The sequence below is a fragment of the Myotis yumanensis genome, unplaced genomic scaffold (assembly GCF_028538775.1).
Source record: "Myotis yumanensis isolate MYYU_CA2020_CCGP unplaced genomic scaffold, mMyoYum1.0.hap1 SCAF_13, whole genome shotgun sequence".
Lineage (NCBI taxonomy): Eukaryota > Metazoa > Chordata > Mammalia > Chiroptera > Vespertilionidae > Myotis > Myotis yumanensis.
In genome coordinates this window covers 1,200,920-1,222,849 of record NW_027223764.1, presented here as the reverse complement: position 1 = coordinate 1,222,849, position 21,930 = coordinate 1,200,920, and the positions used below count along the sequence as shown (strand labels likewise).

Below are 21,930 nucleotides of genomic sequence, written 5' to 3'. Positions count from 1 at the left end.
CCCCCCGCAGGGTAAACATCGTAAAGCCACAGGGCTGCACCCTGCGACACCCTCGGAAATACGCATCTCCACACCTTCGCCCAGCGTTTCCACGTGACGTGGGAGCAGGATGCCCGTGTGTAAGGTGGCGCTCCGGCTGTGCGTGGTGGCCACAGGCGACAGCAGAGCTCCAGCGCCTGGAGGAGGCACTCTCCCTGCGGCTGCAGCCAGGCCGGGGCTCGGGGAGAGGGGTCTTACCACTCCTGGCAGGGCTCACCTGTGTCTGAGCAACAGTGACGCCAACAGCAGACCCTCAGACGGAGGGCCCCCAGTGGTTCCAGGGGTTGGTAAAAAGTAAAATGCGGGGGCGGGGGAGGGGGGTTGGCAATGGGACAGAGTGGAGGCTCAGGCTCAGGGTCACAGGATGCGGGGTCAAGCAGCCACAGCACTTCCGTACTGGAGTCCCCAAGCTCCTGACAGGTGACTGCACAGGGTCCCCCACGAGGGAGGAGCCTGCCCTCCTCTGACCAGAACACTCTTCTCCTGAACACAGGCGCAAGCACCAAGCCGATGCCAGAGGCAGGGCCCCGGCAGGGGGGCTTCGGTCCTAACCAGCCTGGATCCCCAGCACCAAGACCTGCTGACACCCTCCGTGTCTACAGTGAGAACAGAGCCAGCTGCCGCCCAGGACAAACCCCCTCCTGCCAGGACTCCTGGAGAAGGCCAGTGCCGCCCCTGGGAGCGCCCGACAGGCAGCAGGGGCCACTAGCAGCTCCCCTTCCTGCGAGTGATGGAAGGGCTGCTGCGGGCAGTGGGGACACCGGGGTCCCAGGCTCAGCGACAGAAAGAGCAGGTGCCTGCAGTCCTGTGTGGTGGGGAGCAGTCTGTTCAAACCAGAGGCGGCAAGGCGTTTGGTATAGTCAGCGCAGGAGGCCGTAACCAACGTTCCTTTAAAAAGAGAGGTAACGCAGCGATGCTGTCAGGCTCCTCCACTGGGCGTCTGTGAGCCTCTGCTCCCGACCAGAGTTCAGGTGTATTTCACATCTCACCCTCGGTCACTGCCGGGAAGATGGAGGGTCTAGGGCGGAGACTGGAGGCGGTCACACTCGGGGACAGGGACGGGGCGTGGGGGGGGGGGGGGGGCAGACGCAGAGGGGACGTCTGAAGCGGTGGGACTGCAGTAAAACAGATAAACCCAAGTGACACTTAAAAACAGAGAAGGAAAATCGGGAAGAGGAAGCCAATGAAAACACCGAGATGTGACATGTGGGTCACTTGGGGACCACCTGGGAGGAGCGGTGACGAGGCCGGCAGGGACACACTCAGGAGACACCGGCTTCGAGACAGGAGGACAGGGGCCCCGCCCCGGAAAGCAGGCCCCCACTGCTCTCCTTCGGCCCCCTCCTCCCATCGGCAGGCATTCTCAGCCATTTCATTCGTGCTCGGTCCGGGGCCGAGTGGCCATGACTCTAAGAGGCTCGCAGTCACATCATTTACATCCCGGGGCTTCGTGGTGACGCAGCGGGTGACGGGTCCCAGACGGCCTGTCATGGGGTTGGACCCGAGAGCTCCGCGCACCAGCACTTCCCGGAGAGGCCTGCGAAGGGCGCCCGCGGTCCCGCAGCGGCTGTGCCACCCTCAGGGCTGCCACTGGCTCAGGGGCCCGCTGATCCAGCAAGAGGGCGCAAGGGAGCCAGGACCCCAGGACGGCGCCTTCCCAGGCCGCCTCTAGCAGCACGGAGGGAGGAGCGTGGCCGAGGCACCAGGTCTGCCCACCAGGCCCGATGCAGGAGCTCACATTCATCACCCCCATTTACCACCATCCAGCACGGGAGGGTCTGCGTCTCGGCTTTATTAGACAGCGGGGCAGGGGCAGGTGATCGGATAAAAAGAGCTCAAGCTGCTCAGGAGAAGCGCCGGGGCCTGTGGAGAGACGGTCCTTCCGACCGACCACTGCCCCCGCCCAGGCCCGAGCGCAGGCGAGCGGCGTCGGACAGAGCACACCCTGGGGGGTGGGGGGGCACACCGCAGTGCACCCCGGGAGGAAAGCCAAGCTTTCCGCAGGGAAGCCGCTCGCGCAGACGGTTAGGTGGACCTGCAATGAGAAAACACGGTTCAAAGGCAGGTTCAGACGCACTGAGTTCTCACTGAAACACGGAAAACCAAACGAGGCCTTTCTCTGCATCAGAACAATGTCTTACACACATCGCGGATCAAACACATTCAGGGAAGGCCCAGGCCCTTTCAGAACCTCCTGCGTATGAGCAAACCAGAGGCAGCCCCAAAGGCCCTGGAAGCACCGAGAACAGGCCGCGCCGAGTGCGTGCCCTGCTGCAGGCATCGCACTGAAATGAATCGCGTTCTCACTACCATTTTTTCTTTTTAACCGTAATCACCAGCGGCTGGGCAACTGAAATGGACATGAGAACTATATAAATGTCAAAAAAATATGTAAACCTCATTAATGTTTCCCAAAACTCATTTAGAGATAGAAACAGGTCCAAATAGATGCCTGTCTAAATGTACTGCAATTACGTTACAATTATTTTTCCAAATACACAGATATGCTCTGTCTTTTCTCAGCTCATTACTGACTCAAACAATTCGCCCTTCTGGGATCAATTGTTTGCTAATAAATAATTGTTTACAGTCACAAAATGATGTTAGGAGGTTTTCTTATTAGTTTTCCTCCTGCACCCTAATAAGATTGAAAACTAGCTGATTCCCCAGAGTCTAACCTTAACCTCGCTTTGTTTAACAGCCCAGGAAATGATGAACCATCTGCTTCAGAAGATAATGGACGGCCAGGAGGAAATACTGTTTAATTGTAGATTAACCTCCTCATGGGCAGTCTGAGCAGCTTGAGAATGAGCAACTGTAACCAGCAGCAGAAAAAAGTGGCTGAAGAGCCTTTCCTCTAGCAGTTAAGGTCCAGAAGAAAATGCAAAGGGATTTATTACCTATATTTCTTTACACACATTTACTGCCACACGGCAACAAAACCAGCAAGGTCAGACTGACTCTCAAAAGCGCAGTCACTGCCTCCAATTTCGTTGGCCCGAATACCTTTAACACAGCAAACCACCAAGCCATCTCATGCACTTAAGAAAAGTGTTTGTTTACAAACAAAATCAATAAAAACCTCTTATCCCTTATTTGTAGGTTCCTATAATATTAAAATTAATGTTTTCTCCGGTTTCTTTGTTAATAGTAATAAATCCACCATTAGAGAGTAGGAACTGTTTTATCATCATCAACATGGCACTTAAGTAAATGAAATCTTGTCAAGTACATGGTGGCCTACAAGTTCAAAAGAGAAAAGAACAGCATGAGATCAGAATGGCCGGCCAGGACGAGAGACGAGAGACGAGAGATGAGAGAGACGAGAGATGAGAGAGACAAGAGATGAGAGATGAGAGAGATGAGAGATGAGAGAGATGAGAGATGAGAGATGAGAGATGGGGGGGGAGGGCAGAGCGCGCACAAATGCAAGCAGAGCCTGGACCACAGACGTCACCTGCAGGCCTCCCTCCAGTCGAGCGTGTACAAGTACAATGTGGCCAATACTCATACTCTGCCCCTCGCAGGGACTCAACCAACTCAGCAAGGGCACGAGGTGCTAGATCTCCATTCGGGAAGAGGGATCCTGAGCACATGCCCAAGGACCTGCAGGGCCTGGTGCCGAGGGACACGGAACAGGACGGGACCCGGGAGGTGGTTCACGGGTTACAAAGGCCTGGGCATCAGCTGCCCCTGAGCCTGTGCAGGTCATTAAGGAAAGCGCTGCCCTGCCGGCACCCCCACGTGAATGGTTCCTCTGTCAACCAAGGGCCAAGGAGATGGACGACGTGTCAGCACGAAGGGACTGTGCTGTCCCAGGCAGGGCCACCTCACTCTGTTTACAATCACCTGAGGCCATTCACTTTGTGTAAACATCACAGAGACAACCTCTGTGGAGGGGAAAGCTCTGGGCAGTTCACGTTTAAATATCTTACATAGAATTTGCTTCAATAAATTATTCTTGAATTCCTCAACTTAATTTTCAAGCAATGAGCTAGTAATAACCCCCGAGACTCCAATAACAGGGCCTATTCAAGAAGAACGAGGGTTTGACATTCTTCCCTACAGAACAACCAGGCACAATTTTATCCATCAGACGTCTATCAACCCACGGATATTGAAAGCTTGGGAGAACAAGATAAAATCAACTCCCACCCCACAGTCGCTGCAATATCAAGCAGGCATCAACAACGCTATTCATGAATTTAGAAAAATTAATAAGCCCTGGGCTGAATGCAAGCAAAGGCTCAAACACAGGTGAAGCGTACTCACTTGGGTTTTGTTTCTGCATCTGTCACCTGGCGAATGAAGATACCATCTTCGGGGTGCTCCGTGTCGTCCATTTCATACATATATGATGATGCTATTGCCAGCGTCGTCCCGTCGTTGCTGAAGGCCAGGGACGCAATGCTGGTGGGGTACCGATGGAACTGGCACAGTCGCTTTTTGTTAAACGGATCCCAAATGTTGACAAATCCATCAGAACCACCTGCAAGTAATTTTGGAAAAGTCAAAATAATCCTTAAAAGCAGGTACAGAAATAACCATTATGGTCACAAAGGTTCTTTTTAAGATCACACAGAGAACGCTTTCCCCAAGAAGCACCGTGCCAGACTGGCCCCTCTCGATGCCAGAGGCAAGCACGACCCTTGAAAAGCTCTGCCTGCGCATCCACCTCTAGTGGTCCCCGCGAGCTCCCGCTCCCTTGGCTGCCGACACAGGTCAGCAGGCGGACTTCACCTGTGGCAAATGTGTTGTGGATGTTGTGGAAGGAAATGGCATTGACCGGGTAGATGTGCTCAATGTTGTTCTCTTTCAGCCGGTGACACTTGAAGGCATACTTCTTCTTCTGCACCTCGGGGCTCGGGTCCAAGTACTCCACCGCCACGCGGCCTTCGATAGAGCTCAGCACATAGCCCTGCCCAGAGGGAACCAGAGGAGCCGAGGTGGTGAGCCCACGTGCAGGCTCGGCACCAGCACCCACACCCACCCTCACCAAGAAAGGTGACTTCAGAAAGGATGGCCAGGTGGTAACCAAGTGCTGAAGCTGGACTAAGAGGTACAACTATTCCAAAATTTCACACTAAGACTTGGTTTTATTAAAAAAATAAGACTACCATCACTTGTTTTTTATGTCAAAGTAAAAGACAAGAAAAATATCAAATCTATTTAATTCTTCAAGGTATAAAAAAGATTTCCTATTGAAAAACTACTTATGGAGACAAGAAAACCAGTCAAATCTTACTTTTAGTTAAACTTCCATTATAAACTGGAGAAATGCGCTGACAAAATTTTAGATATGACGTAAAAATATTTAAAACGCAAGCATATTTTACTCATGTAGTTAAATCTCTAAGTTTGAAGTAACTGCAATTCCTTAATTTCAATGGAAATTGACAGTATTTTGAAGGAAAAAATGTGGCCCCCATTTGCGGCCCTCGCCTTCCAGCTAAAGGAGCAGAGACTCGCTGACATCACTGCCTCAGCCCCACAGCCGCTAAGGACACGAGGACTCCGGACGGGCTGTTTGTAGTGACACTTCCTCCTGCGGACGCCCGGCCGCTGACCACGCCTCCACTGCGAGGGCCTGCGGGGAGAGGGGCTCAACTGCACAGGGCCAGCTCGTTAGCAGGGTGAGGAAAGGCTGACCCGTGCATGGAGTCAGTGTTACAGGGCACTGCCTCTCTAACGCAGGGGCGTGCGTCTAAAACTCCCAGTTCTGCTGCTACACTCGCTGAAGAACTCTGTTACAAAAAAGAGAGAAAACAGCAAATCCCGTAGCCCTTAATTTCCAGATTCAAGTTTGAATTCACTGGCGTGTAAACTGAAATAAGGCTCTCCTTGATTACTCTGTCAAAACTCCTGAACCAGGATCAGCAAGAAATCAGAAGATTCTATCAGACCGCTGGCGAATTACTCGGCCTCCCTGAACATCAAGGTCATCTCTAAAATTGGGTCAACACACTCCCTTTTAACAAAGGATGTCAAAAACATACCTAACACTTTCTAAATCTCTACTCCAAAGAAAGGACAAAGTTTTTAAAAGCCAGTGAGCAAATCATTAGAGAAGATCCTATTATTTACAAATCCCAACACCTGGGCGAGGGGCGAGGGGCGAGGGGCGAGGGGCGGGGCGAGGCCAGCACCTGCTTGTTGGGAAAGGCCCGGATGCAGCGCGTCTGGTACTTGAGGCTGGACTCGCGGCGCTGCTGCACGTAGCCCATGTTGCGCAGGTCCCACACCAGCACCCTGCGGCCCGCCGTGCCCACGATCAGCCTGTCTCCGGAGACCGAGAGGGTGTACACCTTCGGGGAAGACCAAAACTTGTAAAGCTCATCTACTTGCCTAAAAATGACATTTTGCCCCAAAATAAAACCCACCAATCCTAAAACCATAAAAAAGTTAGCTCATCAGGTTCCCACACACAGGTACCAAATTTTAAGTACCACTTTAAATACTATAGTTACACAAACCAACTAATCCATACAAAATAATAACCCCAAGATATTCTTAATATTTAACCAAGTATCATATGATGTACATTCTAATTAATTCCAAAAACACTTTTGAGGAATTCTCATTCCTAAAACAAATTAAATTTTTAAACAACCTTTCCAACCTGTTTCATTTAGTGACAATATCAAAGTATAAAAATACTCAGAAAGGAGACAACAAAGCAGAAACAACTCAAGAGGCCTTTCCAGGGGCTCTGGCCTTTCAGACCATCATTTTCAAGTTGCTTTTCTGTGACCACCTCTGGAACAAGACTTCAGACCTTGACTTCCCAGCTGTCAAACTACAGAACAGGCCTGTCCAGGGAGAGGGAGGAGCCGCCTTCATTGGCTGCTTTGGTGGCACATGAACCAAAACTGAAAGGGAAGAACAGGGATCGGGCACATGACAAAGCAAATCCTTGTGCCCGGACATCAGAGCGAACACTCAAGACAGAGTTCATCTTTAGGAAAAATTTAAAAAGCATTTTCGCCCATCAAAGTATTCTTCCCTCATAATGCCACTTTTCAATATTAAAACAACTTCCACAAAAATTCCTTTGTAATAAATAACAAATATACGCGAGGATTTAAAAGTGTTACTTTCAAATATGTATTTGGAAATGAAGACAGCAAATTCTTGAAAATGGTGGCAAAATGTATTTTCCTGATCATGTTAAATCTTTTTCTAATCTAGACTTCAAATACAAATTGTTTCTCTGATCATTTCTCCCTGTTAATGAGCAGCTCTAAATTTATTTTTTAGCAACTCTAACCTGATGTAATATTTTAACACCTGAAGAATCATTATAAAAAATGATAAGGCCCGTATCATGGTAAGACATCCCTTTAACACATTAAGCCACATGGTTAATCATCACTAATATGTTAACTACATACCAACAGTCAAAAAAAAAAAAACAAGTTAGGGTTAACAATGCAACAACCCAATATCACCACAATCTGGCTTTAAAATTCAACAACTATTTTGACCAAGGAAAAAAATAAGGAATTAAAAAGATTCAAAACAGTAGATTTAATATAGACATACTTAAATAAACCATAGTTTATTCAGAAAACAAAATGTTTGTAGAAAATAGAAATCAACCTAAGTCACATAAAACACCAAACTTAAAAAACACAGTACCAGAAAGAAGTCAATTTATAATAGGGCAATCGGACTGGGAATTTTATCTTAAATCTTCATACAGGTGACACGGGAGTCTCAGTGCTTTCTATCCCCACCGACCATCCATCACGCGAAGCCACTGTCAGGCTACTGACGAGGTCTACACATCTATCAAAGGAAGTATTAAAAAAAACTGACATAATGAACCTTGCCGAACCAATAAGCAGCTTGATTCAGTGTGGCTGTCCATTACATGATATTCTGTCAGCAATTTATCACAGCTCTTAACATGTTACATGCAACCATATATCAAAACTAGAAACAATGCAATTATTTCATTCTGAACAAAGGTCTTGCCAGGTTGTAGATTCGACTCTGAAGTGACAAAACGAATGGCTCTTTGGATGCACGCCAGTATATAACCACGGCGACCAGAAGCTGAGGCTGTTTACGCGGAGGAAATAGACCCCGTGACGGATACCTCTGAACTGCTCCAACAATCCATCTCTAAAATTAACTACCGCCTGGTCACGTCTGATGAGGGTGCAGCAAGAATGCGCGATTCCACGCGCACTGTACAGATTGTCCAGATCAAAGGTTAGAATAAGACACAGAGACTCAGTTTTAAGCAGCTTGGTTCACTAGAGCCTTCCAACCACGCCTGTCGGTATTAAAAATAAATAAATAACTGGTAAAAGCCAGGACAGAGGCCCCGGCTCTCACCACATTTGAAATGCTAACAGTAAACGCCAATGCAGCCTCAGTCCTGAGCGAATGAGTGATGCTCCCACCCGCCCCGCTGTGGCCTGAGCCGGCTTTGCTGCCCGCCTCCTCTGAAACCTCAGGCCTGGGGGAGGAGGCACTAGCACAGCCGACATTCGGCACTCAGGCTACTGTTCTCCAGGACAAACAGAACAGCGGACAGAAAAAAGTTAAGCAAAATAAATTTTCCTCTGCATGAAAACACTTCTATGTATTTGGGTTTATAAAATAAACCGTGCAGCCGCAGCCTCTATAGTCCACATTCATCTCTCCTGCACCAAGTCCCCAGGACCGTAACTGCTGCTATGATCATGAAGAGCCTACCTTTTCAGGCTGAGAGAAGGTGCCAGCATTACAAGGAGTCCTGGGGTCCCACAACTTCACGGTCTGATCCCAGCTCCCAGTAACCATCACGTTGACTTCTGGGCAGTATTCAACACATCTGATAGGGGCATCATGAGTTCCGACGAGGTTTTCTACAGGAAAAACAGAACACACACCAGGTTTACGACGCTGCTACACCGATTCTTCAAGTGAGCAGAGGGAAGCATTCGTTCCGCTGTAAGGAATCCATTTCCACCTACACTCAGGGAATAGCTGCGCACAGAGAGGAGGGTTCCCCGGGGCCACGGAGAGCCGCCACGGCCCTGCTCGCCTTACAGCAGTTTGACCCCCCGCATGGTGCGTCTCAGAGGCTCACCGGAACTTCAGATTGTGTTAAAATGACAGCACATCTCATTGTCCTCACTTGATTCTGGATTCCTTTAAGTAGGGGACCTTGTTTAACTCTGTAGTTATGACTGAATCTAATTCTGATATATGGTAGGTGCTCAAGAAATGCATGCTGAATAAAGACATGAGCAGGTAACTTGTCTTCTGGACCTGAATAAAACTCATCAAATTAAGCCAATGCTTATAAAAAACTTACTAAAGTGGCAACAGATGATCTGAGACCTGGAGATGAAGAAAGCACGGAATCTTATGATTAATTCACTTGGTTTGCACGATGGGTCAAATTTCCAATACAATTTCTTTCCTTTCAATTTCAACTCTTCACTATCTCATTCATTCATCCAATTAGCATCTACTAAATGTCTACTGCGTGCCGGCATCTATGCCAAATGCTCAGGATACAATAAAGAACAGTACGTGGTCTTGATCCTCAAACAGGAAAGCTGCTTGTTTAAAAATATATATCATTTAAAAAAGAAAACAGCTCATCAAGTTGGGCAATGAACTTTGGAAAATAAACAGCTAATTCCCTTAATGATGGTCTCCAGCATCGAAAATGTTTTTAAGTTTGCTTTTCAGTGTTCTTTCCTGCTTTGGAACAAACAGGACCTAAACCTGCAAACTAACTAACTCTGTGGAATAAGCTGCTGGCAAGCAAAACCACGCATGCAGCTGCCAGAGACCATGCAAAGGGGCTTTCCTGCAAAGACCTTTTCTAACTGGGTTACTTTTTTTGACAAAATATTGTGCCCCTCCTCTACCCATCCTCCCACTGCCCAACCACTCATCTAGTCACATCCGTGGCGTGCATCTCCTTCCAATACATCTTTGTCTAACGCATGCGTACACATCAAACCCCAAAAAGCAAAAATAATCAGCTCTGCCTGAGAGCTCTGTGCACTTGGCCCACCACTCTCTGCTCTGCACCAAAGTCACCCTAAACATGTGGGTAAGTCACTTCCGACCTGGCCCCTACGCAACAATTAACTAAGAGATAATGTGCCAGCCTGCTGTCAGTCAATAAATGCACCTGAAGCCCGTTCTCTGCTAAGTAATGACCCGAGTAGGATTAACAGTCCCTGGACAAGGTGGCTGTTTCTTTTCAGAACATTAGACTTTTTAAAACCTACCCTCCCTCCATCTAAATTAAACTGGCTTCTGAAAGGAGAACTGAAACATCAGTCCATCCTGGAAGCTGCCAGCCCACCTCTGAGGACCAGGTCAAAGGCAAAGACCTACGTGCCCTCATGTAAGCAGTGGGGGTGGGGGTGGGGTTGGGATCACGGACAGGGATTGGGATCGGGGACCGGGATGGAGGTGGGGAGGGGGAGGGGGATGGGCCTCACTGAAGAAACACACACACACACAGTGTCGTGATCAGTAACTTACTGGTCCAATCATTTGAACAGAAAGTCCTAAATGTAAGCATCTGTGCCAGTACCTCACCCACTGAGAATCAGGCAGTTCCACACCCCTCTCCCCAGGAAGCACCCGCACCCTAGCACACCAGCCGCCAAACAAGCTGACGAAAGGCCAGGTTACCTTGATCAGTGTTCAGGTCGTGCATTTTCAACTGATTATCTAATCCCCCGCTCCAGGCATGTGTTGGGTCCTACAAAATAAAGTTTCGGGTCATTTAAAACGTACAGGGCTTTAGAGACGGTTTGCAAATCCCAGCCAGCTGCTCAGTGTGTGCTCAGGGTGACGTCCACGGGCCTTAACTCTCAGCAAAACACACAGCTCACAAAGGCAAGCCCCTAAGCGCCCCGGACACTGCCGTCGGGGAGTCAGCGGCAACAGCCCTTCCTGCACGGGTCCAACACCACGGTCCCGGGTCCAACACGACGGTCCCGGGCCGGGGCAGTTCGCAGGGCTGCTCACTCCACCTTTCAGGGGGGGCGGGGTTCCCGACGTCTGCACGTCCCCCCGCCCCCGCCCGGGCAGGCGTCGGGGAACAGCCCAGGGCGGCCCGGGGACCCCCGCGGCGGGGGCGGACACGTACGTAGAAGGCGCAGTCCAGGACGGCGCCCGAGTGCTGGTACTTGAGCCGCAGCGAGTTGGCCGGCACGTCGTAGAGCCGCACCGACGTGTCCCAGGACGACACCAGCAGGAACTGCGACGTGTTGGGGCTGAACTTCACCGACGAGATGCCGTCCTCGGGCGGCTGGTTCAGCTTGAACTCGTTCGAGCCGGTCATCTAGGAACAGGCGCCGGTCAGAGGCCCGGGCGGGCAGGGGGGGAGGCCGGGGACGGGGCGGGCCGGGCTCGGGGGACCGCGCAGGCAAAGGACCCCGAGAACGTCCGGGACTGGGCCCCCGCGCCTGCGCAGAGCGCGCGCCCACCGCGCACGGACTCTCCATCCCCCACCCACTCCGCCCACGGTCGGACTCCCCTACCCCCGCCGCCCCAGTTCCCCGGCCAGCTCCTCCGCACCCCGACTCCAGCCCCGCGGGGCCCCCGCGCCCTCCCCCGCCGCGGGCTCCGCACCTCGGCCCCTCCCCCTGGGGCTAAAAACCCCGAAAATGAAAGGAAAGGGATGGAAGCGAAGCGGGCTCCCTGCGGGCGGCCCCACCAGCCCCGCGCCCGGGGAGCCCGCTGGGGCGCCCCGCCGCCCTGCCCGCTACCTTGACTTCCCCGCAGAATCAACTGGGCCGCCACTCCCGCCGCCTCGCCGCGCTCCGAGCTCTCGCGGGCTGGGCCAACTGGGCGGGGAGGAATCTCCAGTGTTCGTCTGCCATTGGCTGATTTCAAACGCCAACGTCTCAGTCTAGGCAGACGATTGGTCCGCTCGGGCGTCGGTCAATCCAGTCATCCTCTTCCGGCTCAAAGGCAAACCGCGGCTTTTCCGATCACGTGGTCTCGCAGTGCCGCGGAACTGAGGCACCCCCGGGTAGTGCTGACCGCGTGAAAACTACAATTCCCAAGGAGCATCGCGCCAAGACTGGGTTTACGCCTTCTCGGACACGTGCGCGGCACGCTGGGAGATGTAGTCTCCCTGGGACAGACGTCCTTCCAGTCCTCTAAATACTGACTAGGAGGGAAAGATGCTCTTTGGGGTTCAAAGCGTAGCTCTCTCCCCATCTGAGTTAATTTCGAAGACACAAGAACCCCATTTTGGTCAATATTTCTATAAAGCTAAGTTATTCTCCCTTTCACTGGACATACATATACTCATGAAGTTCATCAAAAATTGGAATAGAGAAGGAAATATTTAATGAATTGCATTCTTTTGCCCTGAGTTTTTTTCTCATTTTCCTGGAGTTTCCACCTATGAACCAGGGTCTCTCATTTCCAATGGATCTAATAGAAACTCATATATATTTATACTATGCTCTATCTCTCTATTGCATCTTTCCACAAACATTTGAGTGCCTACTGTGTGCCAGGCCTGGTGAGCGCCTGGGAAGATGCATTAATCAGACCAGTCCTTGCACCGGAGGAACTCCCTGTCCAGCCGGGTGGACAGACTGGTGATCAAATAATTTGCAATGTGTTAAAGTTCAAAAGCTTCTTTTAGACATACGTTAAAATAGGGTCTTAAAATGCCAGCTACAAGCTTCTCCCTATCCACCTCCCCAGCCCAACAACTCCCCAGAATTTTGAGCTCAGTTTGCTCCATTTTCAGTTTCTAGAATCCTCCACAAACAGAATAACCAAGAAGGTTGCCTCTGTAATAAGAAATAATTTGATCTCCATGAAAGAAAAGCAATGCCTAATTTGTAACTAGAATGCTGTGACTCGGTTACTCTTAAACATCAAAAACACTGAAATTTTTCAAGGTAATCCATGCTATAACCTCTTTTTCACTGCCTTTTGTGAAAGAAAAAAAAACCCTTATGTTATTATGTAACTTAGTGTAAAGTGAGAGGAAATTGTTGAGGTTAAAGTGCATTACTTCTAAGGTGCATTGAATAGAGGGGAAAAGATTGGTCTTAGGCATTCACACACGCTGACTCCGGTGCACATCTTTTTCGGATTCTTGACACAATAAATGCGCACACCACCACTCTTCTCCCCACTGTGTGGTAATACCGCTGCTAAAAGGTCAGATTCTTGCCCTCCCTCCTCACCAGGCCTCACACTGGGCGCGCTCTCTCTCTCTCTCTCTCTCTCTCCTCTTTCAACAAGTTAATGGCTAGGTTAAGAGTTTTAAAATACAGTGCCTCGCCTCCATGCTAACTTTAGCTAAATAATTTTATACCCAAATAATTTTATTTAGTTCCTTCTCCCCATCGCTTATTCAATTATATTAGTGCTTCGAGATTCTGAGCATGAATTATCCACTAATAAAATCTAAGTGTATTTCATTATCCACTGGTGTATGATCCAGGTCCCTCTGGGCATGCAGTTGCAACCAGACTCCATTTGAGTTTTAAGAAACGTCAATCTTTTAAATCCAGTTTAGACCCTGAAAGGAGGCGGATGATTTGGCTGATTATTCAAATGAATTGATGGTCATGAGATAGGAAATCTGGCCAAGATGGAGTCTTGAACATTTTAAATCCAAATGCAAAGGGGTGTGTGTGTGTGTGTGTGTGTGTGTGTGGTAATGCCTGTAAGAGAGAGGAATTCCTAGAAACTGATGACACTGTTGGGCCAGTTGTCTGCTGACTTCCCGACTGGTAAAAGAGTGATGCCCCCTGTATGACAAACTGTAAAGGGGTCTCAGCCCTAAAATCCCAAGGGCGAGGTTTTGCCATTCAGTGAGTACCGTGGCCAGAGGAAACCACTTCCTGTAAGAGAAACCCAAGGAGGATACAGCGACCTAACACTTTTTAAACCATCATCTCGAGAAAAACAAGGTGTTGCCGTGCAGACAACGATGGTATGGATGGGATATTCCTGTGCAAGTAGTGCCTGGAAGGCCATTTGGCTATTTCTGCATGAAATATTCAAATAGCAACTTCAGAGGAAAGGAAGAATTGAAAGTGGGCCATCTGGGAAGAGAGAAGGTCCTTGAAATAAAATAGGTGTACCAGCCCTGGCCGGGCAGCTCAGCTGGTCAGAGCATCTTCCTCATACACCAGAGATCCCGGTTCAATCTCTGGTCAGGGCACATTCAAGCATCAACCAATGAACCCATCAGTAAGTGGAACAACAAATCCACGTCTCTCCCTGCCCCCCTCTCTCTCCCTCCCTCTCTTCTTCTCTCTCTCCCTCCCTCTCTTCTTCTCTCTCTCCCTCCCTCTCTCCTCTCTCTCCCTCCCTCTCTCCTTCTCTCTCCCTCTCCCTCCCTCCCTCTCCCTTCTTCTCCCTCCCTCTCTCAAATCAATCAGTAAATAAAAACATGCACCAAACAAATCAGAAGGGAATGGATCCAGTGCCACCTTCTCTCTCCGAATATCCCATACTTAGCACAGTTTTCAGCAAGCAGTAGGGCCCAGTAGCTGTATGTTGAATTGGACTCAATTGAAATGAAATAGATGAACTGAACGGACTTGGGATGGCAGAGGTGTTCCTGGTACCATCCTTCCGGTGTCACCTCGAAATAAATCGTGGTTTTTATGAAATCTCACGTGAGAAGAAAAAATAGGGCCTCAGCCTGGACAAGAGGCAGATTGTGGCGGGTCACGGGGGGGCGGGGGGGGGGGGAGGGTGGGTGCAGGTGTTCCGTGGACTTGCACAGCGCACGCGCGCATGCTGCCCTTCTAGAGATGAGACCCAACTCCCGGCGCCTTTGCACCCGCTAAGGGGTCCCCCCGCCCCCACCCCGTCGGAGGCAGGAGCCTCGGAGCTGGAGCTCATCTCACGTGACACGGAACCACCGGCCGCCCCTAAACTCAGGCTTCCTCTTCCGACGTTTACGAGGAACAGGTGCTGGATCTGCCCTGGGAGACTGGAGATTTGCCTGCCGCCCCGCTGTTCCCCCCGCGCCGCGCCCTCCCCGCGGGCGCGAACCGCAGGTGCTGGGGCCGGACGTCCGCGGGCGCCCGGGCCTCGCCTGGCTTTCATTCCACGCGGGCAGCCACGCGCTGGCCCGCCACCCGTTATTCAGTCGCATAACTGCAAACACCAACAACAACAAACTGCGCGGGAGAGGAGCCTTCGTCCCCCACCCCCGCGCCTTCTCCCCCGGAGTCCAGCCGCAGAGCCCTCCTCCGCCGAAGCGCCACTCCCCGCGCGCGCGCCGCACCGAACGCACAGCTGCGCCACCCGCCCGGGAACTGGGCTCGGCTGCAGGCCTGTCGCCCAGCTGGGGGCGGGCCACGGGGCTCCTTACCGGTCCCGGCAGCGCCGCCCCCGCTGCCTGCGCCCTGGAGAGGAGCTCAGGCCGATGGCTCACCGGGCGCTCGCCCGCCTCCCGGCCTGTGTCCCTCTCGGCGCGGGTTCCGAACTGGATTCGGGAGTGGAACGGGGTGTCATCCAGCTCACTTGCCGCCCGTTAGCGTCCTGACCTTTAACCCCTGACCCCGGCCCCTCCCTCCACGCGGGGCGAGTCCGCCTTCTAACACCCCCCAAGCCCCGCCACCGCAAAGCGAGAAACCCTTCCACGTGATAGCGCGCCAGGCACGCACCACAGCTAGCAAGGATGCTTAAAATGGTTTATTCTTTTTCTTTAAAAATATTTACAGATCTGAAACCTCACCCTTTCGCCCCACCCATCCTCGGGACGAGGGAAACGAAAAAGAGGCTTTGAGATCATTGTCCGAAGCCCCAGGGGCTGGCGTGCGGGCTGCGTGCGCAGGAACATGTATGCAGACGTGTGGAGGGGAGCAGGGTGCCGGTGTTGGTGGTGTTTTCCTGTTTGTTTGGTTGGTTTTTCCTACCGATCATCGCCGGTCTGGCCGGAACTCCCTTGCCCGCCATCCCAGGAGTCCCGACACCCCTGCCACCTGGGTGTCCGGAGCATCCTGGTTGGTTTGGGGCAGAAAGCAGGTCTGGCCTGAGGCGTGCCGATAAGTCCCCAAAACAGTCAACACGAAAGAGGAGGGTGAGGCCATAAATAAGAGAGAATGAATACACACGGTGTATTTCTTAATATTTCTGGCAACACGCCGCCTGCTCCGGAGCCGGGGAGCAGCCCTGGGAGCGGACGGCGCGCGCCAGGCTCGCGCGCACCTGGGGGCCGGGGGCCCGGGGGCGGCGGGGGCGGCGCGGGCGCGGGCGCGGGGCGCGGGGTCAGTAGTCGAGCTTGTTGTAGAGGTTGTAGAGCGGCAAGGCCGAGAGGTTGCCGCCGGGGTAGTAGAGCGGCGCCGGGAAGGCGAGCGAGCGCGGCACGGGCACGCGCAGCAGCGAGCTGTCCCGGAACACCAGCGGCAGCCCCACCAGAGTCTGCGCCGACGCGTGGGCCATGTTGGCCGCCTCCAGCTCGGCCGAGAGCTGCCGCTTCCACTTGTTGCGCCGGTTCTGGAACCAAGTCTTGACCTGCGTCTCGGTGAGCTGCAGGCTGGAGGCCAGGCAGGCGCGCTCCGAGCTGCTCAGGTAGCGCTTCATGTCGAAGGTGGATTCGAGCTGGTACACCTGGCTGCGCGAGAAGACCGTGCGCGTCTTCTTCTTGGCGGCGCCCGCCGGCCGCTCGGCGCCGCTGTCCCGCGGCCGCTCGGGGCCCGGCGACGGCGAGCCCGCGGGCAGGAGCCTCTCCTTCTCTTCCTTAAAGTCCGGGTGCGAAGGAGAAAGGAAAGGCAGGTGTGGCGAGCTCGCCGGCCCCGCGCCGCCGCTGCCCTTGGGGGCACCTGGGGAGGGAGAACAGACAAGGAGACCTTGGGCATGGGGACGTCAGACACCCCCGGCGCCGGCCCAGACGCAGCCTCGTCCCAGCCCCTCCCTCTCGCTGGCGCCCACAGCCCGGCGCCCAGCCTTTGAAAAGCGCCGGGAGAGACCCAGCTGCGGCCAGCCCGGGGTCCCTGCGCGCCCCGCTCCGAGAGAGGACGAGCCGCGACGCGGGGAGGTGGGCGGGAGGGAGCGTGAGCGCCGTTCTTAAAGGCGGGTTTGCCTGGGAAGAACGCGGCCGGAAGGGCTCCCCGAGCTTTATGGGGCGGCACCATTTCACAGGCCATTTGTTCGGAAATCACGCCGAGGACTAGCGGGGCCCCCCCCCCCGTCAGCTGCCGGGAGAAGGAAGCGTCCCTGAAAGGCGCCCTTGTCAATCATCTCGCGGGGCTCCTGGTCCCGGCAGGGCGGAGAGGGAGAGACAGAGGCCGTGAGAGAAGGAGGGAGGGACAGAGACCGCGGGAGACGAGCGGGCCGGACGCGCGCTCAGACCTCGTGCTGGCAAAGTGTCCGACGCGCTTGGGGCTATTGAGGGCAGAGCGGTGCGCGCGGCTCGGCGCCCTGCCCGCTGCGGCTCCCTCTCCCGCAACCCAGCCCTCCCGCGACCACACCGCGCACGGTCTGTGCCCCGGTCTCCTCCCCAGCGCCCGCGGGGCCCACGAGGCAGCACCCCGCGAGCGTCTCCTGCCCTCGGACCCGGGACCCGGGCGGCCACGGCTCTGGCCAGCGGGGCCCGACGCGAGAGCACCGTTTCCCTCCCCGAGAGCTCGCTGGCGGCCGGCGGGGCGGCCGCGGTCCTTACCCAGGCAAGGGAAAGGGATGGGGGGGTGGTGCTGGGGGCCGGGCTCCTGGGGGCCGTGCGAGTCGGGGCAGCAGCAGGCGGGCGCCTTCCAGCCGTCGTCCGGCTCCTCCTCCTCCGAGGACACGGACAGGCTGCGCTTCCTGGCGGGCCAGCCGGCGGGCTCCCGCGGTGCCTCGGAGGGGCCCGCGCCCAGGATGGACTGAATGGTGAAGCTGGAGACGCCGCCGGCCGCCGGACACCTCTTGCCCGCATCTTCCTTGCTGCCCATCCTGGGTTCATAAGAAATCGGAGGAAACCAACAACTCCCTTTAGAGACGGTCGGAGGGGAAGGTGGTGCGGGAAGGCAGGCGGGGGGAGGGGCGGGGAGGGAGGCAGGGGGAGGGGGCGGCGAAGCTGGCGAGACGACCCCTCCGCGCGGGGGACGCGCGGGCTCCGGACGGCTGCGCCGGGGTCCCTGCCCGCCGGGCTCTGGGTGCGCCCGCCCGGCCCCAGCGCGGACGCCCCTGCTCTGCCCGCCGGCTCCCCGGTCCCCGGCGGCGCGGCGGCGGCGCGGCCTCATTTGCATAGAGGTTACCGGGACGCGGCCAATCGCAGCGCCGCCGAGCGGCCCCGGAAATTTTCAAAAAGCCGAGGCCGGGCCAGCGGCGCCCGTGCTCCCTGTAGCGCGCCGACAGCCGGGCGGGCATCGGCGGTGTCCAACCCGGGGCAGCCGGGCCCCAGCGCAGCATCGCTTCCAGCCCAGGTTCCCGGCCTCCGTGCGGCTGGGACCGCGCGGGCCCGCGCTTCCTCGAGGGGCAGGGACTGCGCGGAAGTCCGGGCGGGCGTGGCCCGACTCCTCCCGCGGGCGACGGGTCCGCACTCCCTGAAGAGCCAGCACGGGCTGTTCCACGACCCTCCCCCAGCCTCCACCTCTCCTCTTCCGCGAGCGAGCAGGGCTGGGAGCCCCCAGACCCACGCGCCCCTCCGGCGAGAGGGGGGAGGGGGCGGAGCATGCGCCTTGGAGCTGAGGCTGCTCCCGGGAGCTCAGCTGCGAAGCCAGGAGCAGACCCCACCCCTGTCCCAGGCCCCCCGGGCACTGCAGGATCCTCAAGGTCGGTGGGGCCTGGCAGGGGCGGAACCCTAGATCTAGTTTCAAGGGATCCTAGTTCCAGTCCCCGCACCGCTGTCGGCAGTTGGCGCTGCGAGAACTTGGACAATCCAGTCCCAACCAGAGATTCGTTGCCTCAGCCGTTAAATGAACTTCTCTTTAGCGCCCTTCCCCTCTTGTTTCGGGGATCACCGCAAATAGGAATGGAAATGCCCTCGGAAGCGCCTGGAGCGCACAGTAGGAGCTCTGCTAGAAGCACCTGGAGCGCACAGTAGGAGCTCTGCAGACCTTTGCTGACTGGGCCACACCCATCCTGGTCCATTTTGCTATGGTTGTTTCCTCCCCCTCTTTGGCAAATATCGGAGAAGGCGGAACTGCTGCAGAAACAGAGCGCTTGGCTCCAGGGAAGGAGAGGGGAGGGCAGGGACGTGGTGTTAGAATTGGGCAAAGTCTTTTCACATCTGGCCTGGGCGATTTTGAACAGGACACTTAAACTTCCTGAGCCTCTGTCTCCTCTTCTTAACGTGGGGGAAGCCATGCCTACCTCGAGGAAGCCCTGGGAGGCCGAAGCGCCCCACTCCTCCCCGGGCACACGGCAGGCACTCCATCAACCTGGCTCCTCACAGCCCCTGAGCCCTGGCTCTCGCCTCTTTAATCCCCAGGTCAGCTACTCCCGGATCTAGGCCCAGCCGGGCTGAGGCAGAAGCGGCCTGGGCCGGCAGTTGTTTGCAGAAGCTTCGAAGGTGAGGCGAGGCCCCCAGGTGCTCAGGCAACCCCACCTCCCGGGTCTGCGGCCTCGCCTCTGACCGATCCAGCGAAAGACCGACCCCGGAAGCCCTGCCCCTAGGTCCCCAAATGCAGCCCAGGGTGACAGGAGGCTCTGGATCAGTGCCCACCCGTGTCCGTGTCCAGAACTGCGCCATGACGGTGCAGTTCCCGCTGAGCCCACGTCTGGGAGTCGATCATGGTATCATTAGCAGCTGGGGGTAGCGACTGCAGCCGGCCGGTGGCAGGCCCTCTTGCTCCTCCACTCCTCCGAGGGCTCGTTAATGGGCTAATTGATTAGGAGTTGGCTGCGCAGCCGGGGCGCGGGCCGGCAAGGGGGCGGGGAGGCCAAGGCTGTGCGCCACGGCCCAGGAGGCCGGCGAGGGGCAGGTGCCGGCCTCCGTCACCGCATTAACCTCTTCGGGGCTCGGCGGCGGGTCGAGACACATTACAAATGGTCGGCTTTCACCACGCTGTCAGCTCATTAACCCGGAAGGACCCGGCGCTGGAATACAATTTGCGCGGCCTCCTAGGCTCGGCCACAGCGCGCAGGCTCCAGGGCCACGGTGCAGGACCTCACCCGCTCCCACCTGCTGGGGGGCCAGCGGGGAGGAGCACCCGACTTTCTCACCCGCCTGCGGCCTCTCCGCCTGCCGCGGGCACCCTCACTGGGCGCCGCCCCGCACTGGGGAAGAGAGAAGTGGAGAGGGGAGAGGTTGGCTGAGCCCTCTGCGCAGGTGGAAACGGTCCCGGCCACCAGGAGCACGGGGGTGGGGGTGGAAGGGACATCCTCTCCTTTGGCACTTTAACCCTCACAGCAAACCTGTGCTGCGGGTCCTTGCCCCCAATGTAAAGGCGGGAAACTGAGGCTCAAAACAGTGCCCAGGCCAAGCAGAGGGAGCAGGACTGAAGTTCAAGGTGGTTCCGCTGTGAATACCAGGCCCTGGGCACCGGGCTTAGGGAATGGCTGCGAAGAAAACGGAAGAGCCTCCCCTCGCAGGACGTGGGGGTGGATCTGTGTGTGGGGTCAAGGGATGGTTGGGGGGGGGGGTGGCCAGGCCTTTGGGGTGGGCCTGGGAGAAGCAGCCCCCAAGGCGGGGCGCGGGAGGCACTAGGCCACAGAGGACTCTACCTGGGAAACAACCAGCCTCGCGACCCGACCTCTCACTCACACACAGGCCCGCCCGCAGGTTTCAAAGGCGAAAGGAGCCATCTGGCCTCCTACTCCGCCCGCGGCCACGCCCACTCGCGGGGACTGTCTGGTCTACCCCGAGGTGCGCTCCCGCCGCCCACACAGCCTCCTCCACCCACAGCCCACACCCCACACCCCACACCTCGTCAGAGGCTCCCGCTTTGAGCAGCAGGCACGCACTTGCAGAACCGCTTACACGCGCACACGCGCACACGCACACGCGCACACGCCTCCACACTAAACAGGGAAGTGATGGGGGTGCAGGGTGGAGCCGGGGAGGCCGGCGGAGGCTGCAGAGACCTCTGGCTCCAAACCCCTGGCCTCTGCTCTGCTCCCCTCAACTGGTCCCCTGGGGGCCTCCCGCCCTGTGCACCCACCGCAGTCACACGCAGGCGCTGAGGGCCAGGACACGCTGTTCCGCCCTCCCTTGGGGCGTCCAAGGGTCCCCCAGGCTCCGCCGAGAGCGCAGAGGCCCAGACGCGCTCTCAGGGGCCCAGCACAGCTGCAAAACACACTCCCAGGAACCCTCCCTCCGCTCCAGGATCATCTGTCAATGATGTCAATAAATTTTCTACGTATCAACCACCGCCCACAGGTACCGGGTCTCTACCCTGCGTGCGCACTGCTTCACCTCAGCGCCAACTTCGCCCCACCCTCCTGGTCTCTGGGGAGCAGGCCCCTCCCAGCTCCACTCCGTTCACAGCCGCTACCCTGGAGCATGGCCCCCCCTCATGAAGGGGGCCGGGTGGACCCCCTCCCCCGAGGAATGAGGCATAACGGGTTCCAAGGAATGACAAACTTTCCCAGAATGAAAGGACGCTTAAAGTTTAGGTCTGGAGATTATGCCGCTGCGCAGTGTTACAGCGGCCCAGAGCAAACTCGCGGAGGAGGCTAATAAAAATTGATCCTCTGCGCTCGGGCAGAGGGGCCACGGGCTGGCTGAGCCGGTAATAGTGGAAGAAGGCTCCCGGGAAATGACAGATGAAGTCATAAACAAGTTTGATCTTGGAATCAAGCTTCGATAAATATTAAACACAGTCTGACCCCCCCCCCTACGCCAGTGGATTATGATATATGGCGCGTCCAAACTTTAAAATAAGGAAATACCAGAGAAAATGATCTCAATAAATTTTCTAAGTATAAACGTTGATTATGTTTCGATTTTCATTCAAGGGCCTCTGCTGTTCGTTCTTTGGTGCAAATGACATCTCGCAATGGGCT

The 21,930-nt window shown here is 55.4% G+C and overlaps 2 protein-coding genes across 2 annotated transcripts; both read right to left on the bottom strand.

The window, feature by feature from the left end:
* Positions 1–1,816: 1,816 nt before the first annotated feature.
* On the bottom strand, positions 1,817–11,875 carry BUB3 (BUB3 mitotic checkpoint protein). Its single transcript, XM_070432048.1, has 8 exons — positions 11,778–11,875; positions 11,156–11,350; positions 10,696–10,765; positions 8,746–8,897; positions 6,186–6,344; positions 4,780–4,957; positions 4,312–4,528; positions 1,817–2,074 (listed from the first exon to the last, which is right to left on the bottom strand). Exons 2-8 carry the CDS (start codon positions 11,348–11,350, stop codon positions 2,065–2,067), a joined length of 981 nt encoding a protein of 326 aa, XP_070288149.1. The 5' UTR covers positions 11,778–11,875; the 3' UTR covers positions 1,817–2,064.
* A 3,806-nt stretch (positions 11,876–15,681) lies between these two features.
* Positions 15,682–18,858, bottom strand: HMX2 (H6 family homeobox 2). The gene is made up of 3 exons (XM_070433261.1): positions 18,826–18,858; positions 17,666–17,934; positions 15,682–16,826 (listed from the first exon to the last, which is right to left on the bottom strand). The coding sequence occupies exons 2-3, from the start codon at positions 17,931–17,933 to the stop codon at positions 16,273–16,275; spliced, it is 822 nt and encodes a 273-aa protein (XP_070289362.1). The 5' UTR covers position 17,934; positions 18,826–18,858; the 3' UTR covers positions 15,682–16,272.
* Between the last annotated feature and the right edge of the window lie 3,072 nt (positions 18,859–21,930).

Excerpts from the sequence above, each read along its gene's own strand:
- HMX2 (XM_070433261.1), bottom strand. The coding sequence starts at position 17,933 with ATGGGCAGCAAGGAAGATGCGGGCAAGAGGTGTCCGGCGGCCGGCGGC. Across the intron at positions 16,827-17,665 it reads CATCCCTTTCCCTTGCCTGG|GTGCCCCCAAGGGCAGCGGC; the intron begins GTAAGGACCGCG and ends CTCCCTCCCCAG.
- BUB3 (XM_070432048.1), bottom strand. The coding sequence starts at position 11,350 with ATGACCGGCTCGAACGAGTTCAAGCTGAACCAGCCGCCCGAGGACGGC. Across the intron at positions 10,766-11,155 it reads TCCTGGACTGCGCCTTCTAC|GACCCAACACATGCCTGGAG; the intron begins GTACGTGTCCGC and ends TTTATTTTGTAG. Across the intron at positions 4,958-6,185 it reads GGGCCTTTCCCAACAAGCAG|GGCTATGTGCTGAGCTCTAT; the intron begins GTGCTGGCCTCG and ends CCCTCTGGGCAG.